This window comes from Cebus imitator, unplaced genomic scaffold (genome assembly GCF_001604975.1).
Source record: "Cebus imitator isolate Cc_AM_T3 unplaced genomic scaffold, Cebus_imitator-1.0 Scaffold328, whole genome shotgun sequence".
NCBI lineage: Eukaryota > Metazoa > Chordata > Mammalia > Primates > Cebidae > Cebus > Cebus imitator.
The window spans coordinates 1,861,476-1,866,086 of record NW_016107643.1 but is presented as its reverse complement, the minus strand read 5'-3'; the positions used below and the strand labels follow the sequence as shown (position 1 = coordinate 1,866,086).

The window sequence follows — 4,611 nt, the reverse complement described above, 5'->3', positions numbered from 1 at the left end:
CTGACTTTTTTCTTTTCTTTTGAGACGGAGTCTTGCTCTGTCGCCCAGGCTGGAGTGCAGTCGCACGATCTCGGCTCACTGTAACCTCCGACTCCCGAGTTCAAGTGATTCTCCTGCCTCAGCCTCCTAAGTAGCTGAGACTACAGGTGCGCACCACCATGCCTGGCTAATTTTTGTATTTTTAGTAGAGACAGGGTTTCACTATGTTGGCCAGGCTGATCTCAAACTCCTGCCTCCCAAAGTGCTGTGATTACAGACATGAGCCACTGTGTCCAGCCCACCTGTATTTCTTACAACACACATGCCCCCTTACCTTGAAGCTACAGCCCAGCCTGGCAGACCAAACCTCTCATAGTCCCCTCCATAAATGTCTCGCACTAGTTTATCCACTTTGGTGCTATCTCCACGAGATGCCATTTCAAGAGCTTCTTCAAAAGTGGTACAGCCAGTAAGAAGACAGCAAAGACCAAAAAAAGTTCCTCCTCCAAGACTATAATTAAAAATAAATAACATAGTATTATAACATTTTTAAAAATAGGAACAGGAAGGTAACATTTATGAACCCCAAAACCATATTCGCATATCCAACCCAATCATCCAAATGCCACTGGTAGGAAATAAGTCTGTGCAAGGTAAGGTGCCCGATACACACCTTTGAGACACATATGTATGTGAGCTAACATGCAAAGCTGCAAAACAGGGCCCATGGGCCCAGCAAGTCCAGCTCTCTGAAAAGTATGAAGAGCCTCAGGTGCAAATCAGCCCAACACACCTAGGGCCATGCTAACACCTCCCTCCCTTTCCCACTCCAAGTACATTCCCTGAGTCATTCTCATCCAAGCACCTCGTTACCCTGGCTCATCAGTGCCCTCCCTCCCTCCACCCATTATACTCCTCCTGCAATGTGTTTTGTCCCCCAAAAAATTACTCCTCTATTTAAATCACAACTGTTTTCTAAAAATTTGTTTATCCCATTCCCTAGATCCCTGTTTTTCCTGAAGTAACCTCTGACCCTTAAGCCAAAACATTCTCTTCTTCCATCTAATCCTTTCTTTTTTTCAGACAGAGTTTCACTCTTGTTGCCCTAGCTGAAGTGCAATGGTGCTATCTTGGCTAACCGAAACCTTGGCTTCCCAGGCTGAAGCGATTCTCCTGCCTCAGCCTCCCAGGTAGCTGGGATTACAGGCATGCATCACCATGCCCAGCTAATTTGCATTTTTAGTAGAGACCGGCTGATCTCCACTCCTGACCTCAGGTGATCCACCCACCTCTGGGATTATAGGCATGAACCACCACACCCCGCCCTAATCTTCTCTTTTCAGACTACCTTAGCTCAATTTTTCTACTGATCAGTACATGTCAACTTCTAAGTCACATATGTGTGTGTAGAAGCATGAAATTTACACAGGTTTCCAAGCTAGGCCCTTTCCTATGCCTTCTCCTTACAGATGCTGCCTAGTAACATTAGCTATTTTGTATATGCACACCATAAACGATCTGAGGGCAAGGGCTACAATGAGTCTGCTGATGTGATCTTTTAGGAAACACTTAGGATAATAAATCTTGAACGATAGAGGTTAAAGAAAACTAGGTCATAAAATCAGAATTTTCAAAGAGAAACATTTGTTTGCATAATCCAGAAACACCTAAATCTTTCACATAACAGGTTCTTGAAGGTGCATATGTAATACCTGAAAACTCAGCCTGTTATGATATTAAGAATAAATAATGACTTTTATATACAACTTACCTAGTACCTGTGACCCGTTTGTAATTATCTTTGGAATATACTGCTAAGATGCTAACCCCTGAGCCAATGTTCACCAGAAGCAGAGGATATGGATTTTTCAAATCAAATGGTAACTTTTGACATTTTTCAGAATCAGCAGGGTTTTCAAAGTAATAGCACTGGGACCGTCCATTGAATCCAACTGAGTCAATGTATAAAATTCCTTTTATTAAGCAATCTAGTTCATCCAGTTTGCAAAGCTGAAGATCACCTATCTGTAATGAAATAAGAATGTACTCAAATTTTTTAATAAGCCAACAGAAACAAAAATTCCACTCAATAAGACATCCCCACTAACCTGAAACAAACCATAGAAGTGCACTCACAGATGGGTATTACTTGTGCACGCTTTACAGAACAGGTTTAGGAACAAACAGAGGGACAGAGTGCTGAGACAGACTCCTGCTACCGCAGACCTAAATACACTCTACACAGAAACTACTGCAGCAGCTGAATAAGTGTGACCAAAAAAAAAAACCACACACACACACAAAATTTATCAATTTTCAAGTAGAAATCCAGATCTCTGCTCACAGGGACAACGGAGCTAATGCATAGCTCAGGCCACAGGCACTATCAGAAAGCATCTGGTGACACAGGCCAGGAGCCACAAGGACTGCGACAGAAGACCAACTCAGTGCTTTGGAGCGGTATCAGAAGAGGCCACACATTATTTTTTTTTTTTTTTGAGACAGAGGCTTGCTCCATTGCCAGGCGCCAGGCTGGAGTGTAGTGGCACGATCTCGGCTCACTGCAACCTCCGCCTCCCGGGTTCAAGCAATTCTCCTGCCTCAGCCTCCCAAGTAGCTGAGACTACAGGCCCGTGCCACCATGCCCAGCTAATTTTTGCATTTTTAGTAGAGACGAGGTTTCACCATGTTGGCCAGGATGGTCTCGATCTCTTGACCTCGTGATCTGCCTGCCTCAGCCTCCCAAAGTGCTAGGATTATAATAAGCGTGAGCCACCACACAAAGCTGAGGCCACACATTATTTAACAACTGAAGCCAAAGGCTGACAATATCCAGTTAGAAGTTAAGAATTTTTTTCCATTATCTAAACTAGCTACAGCTTCTTGGGAGGGAGCGGGATTTTAGCATTCAAAATTTGGACTGTTTTTTTTTTTAATTAATTCCATTTAAATAATAAATGACTAAATTATTGTTCGTATTATGGAGCACTGTACAGTAATTAAAAATGAAGAGGAACTGTATGTACTCAAGTGGGAAGAACTCCAAGACATGTTAAGTCAAAAAAGTTAAGCTGTGGCCAGGCACAGGGGCTCATGCCTGTAATCCCAGCATTTTGAGAGGCCGAAGCAGGTGGATCACTTGAGGTCAGGTGTTCCACACCAGTGTGGACAACACAGTGAAACCCCGTCTCTACTAAAAGACATGCAGAATAACCAAGGCAGAATCTCTTTCAGACTCACTTAGCAATAGAAAAACATAGTCACTGAAGATATTTTCAATCGTATTGCACCCTGAAGGTCAGGATCTTGGCCAATTCATTTGTCAGTTCTCTGGCCTACCCCCACCATCCACCCTGAAAGGACCTAGCCTCAAGGCCTTGTTCACAATGTTCTCCAGTGTTCACTCAATGAAAGCAAGGAAAGAGCGCCTGGCAGCACTCCCCCAGGGGCCAGACGTGGCGGAGAGACTCCAGTTAAGTGTGCAGCACAGGACAACACATCAGAAGGCATTCTGGGAGAGGGGGGCTCTGCAGTCACCCATCTCAGACCAGCCCTGAGCCTGAAAACATCACTTTGGACCAGAGTTCCTTGTTTTTTCAGCTAGTGAACATGTCAGGAAACAACTGGGGGAGACAAATTATGTGGCAGACAAGAATGAAAACAATTTTATGACATGAAATGATTTTTTAAATATTTAAAACTCGTTTAAGATCTAATGATGTTCCTCATAGGCAGTTCCTTACTCAACGTATAGCAGGTGCCCTACTTTTTCATACTAAAGAAACAAAATGCTAAATTTTTAGTGGCTCTGATTGTCATCCAGACATCTAAACTACACAACCAGCTCTAGATGGCTAACTCTTGACTATCACTATCATACTGTTAATCTTCATTTAACTCAAGAAAATTCAAGTTCCATTAGAGATTAAAATTATTTCACCACTTGCTGCTGGTATTATTTTTAACAATCAAATTGCCATACATTGTATATAAGCTAAAAAATGCATACTGTGAGAAAATCCTGCTCAAATTTGTACGCTCCACCTCCAGTGGCACAAAAGACAGTGTGGAGACTTGAGAAGTTTTTATCTCTGCCCATTTGAATAAAAGCAGGCATGTCATGAGTGGGAAAGCGTATAAAGTGCAGATTGCCTTTGCGTCCACACAGAGTCAGGTCCTTCAGTTCGAGGTGCACGTCCCGAATGCCTGTGGACCCATAAGCCACATTGGAGGTCAGATACTTCCGAATGCTTTTAAGACTTTCCACTTCTTCCTCCTCTTCTTCAGCGGTGATGTCTTTGGGTTCAAAATAAACCAGCTTGACCAGAGTTCCACCGATATCCAAGCCAAACCATGGAAAAACTAAATAGGAAAGAAAAACAAGTCAGAACAGCTTTTTTCTGAAAACTAAATTTACACTTACCACAGTAGCAACATATTTCAAACCCTATGGTTTCCAAAGAACATAATTCTACACAAAAAGGTTTTGGGACAAAGAAATGTGATTCCATCTCGATTTAGATGCATTATCTTTAAAAAAAAAATACTAGAGCAAAGATGAAAAAGAAAAATAACAAAGTATTGAACCAACCCAACCATCTTGTCAGACAAGCCCAAACGGCATGCATTATG

At 42.5% G+C, this 4,611-nt stretch overlaps 1 protein-coding gene across 4 annotated transcripts in view; it reads right to left on the bottom strand.

Annotated features, from left to right (window-relative positions):
* The window catches only part of PANK2 (pantothenate kinase 2), a 36,752-nt gene that overhangs the window by 11,361 nt on the left and 20,780 nt on the right, over nt 1-4,611 (bottom strand). For 3 of the 4 annotated variants that reach the window (XM_037730027.1, XM_017504841.2, XM_037730026.1), the window contains 3 exons: nt 3,989-4,341; nt 1,751-2,004; nt 314-490 (listed from right to left, as the gene is read on the bottom strand). In XM_037730027.1, the coding sequence (XP_037585955.1) occupies nt 314-490; nt 1,751-2,004; nt 3,989-4,096 (539 nt within the window). In that variant the 5' untranslated portion in view covers nt 4,097-4,341. The remainder of the gene's footprint in view (nt 1-313; nt 491-1,750; nt 2,005-3,988; nt 4,342-4,611) is intronic. The other variant, XM_037730028.1, reaches the window with a different exon arrangement.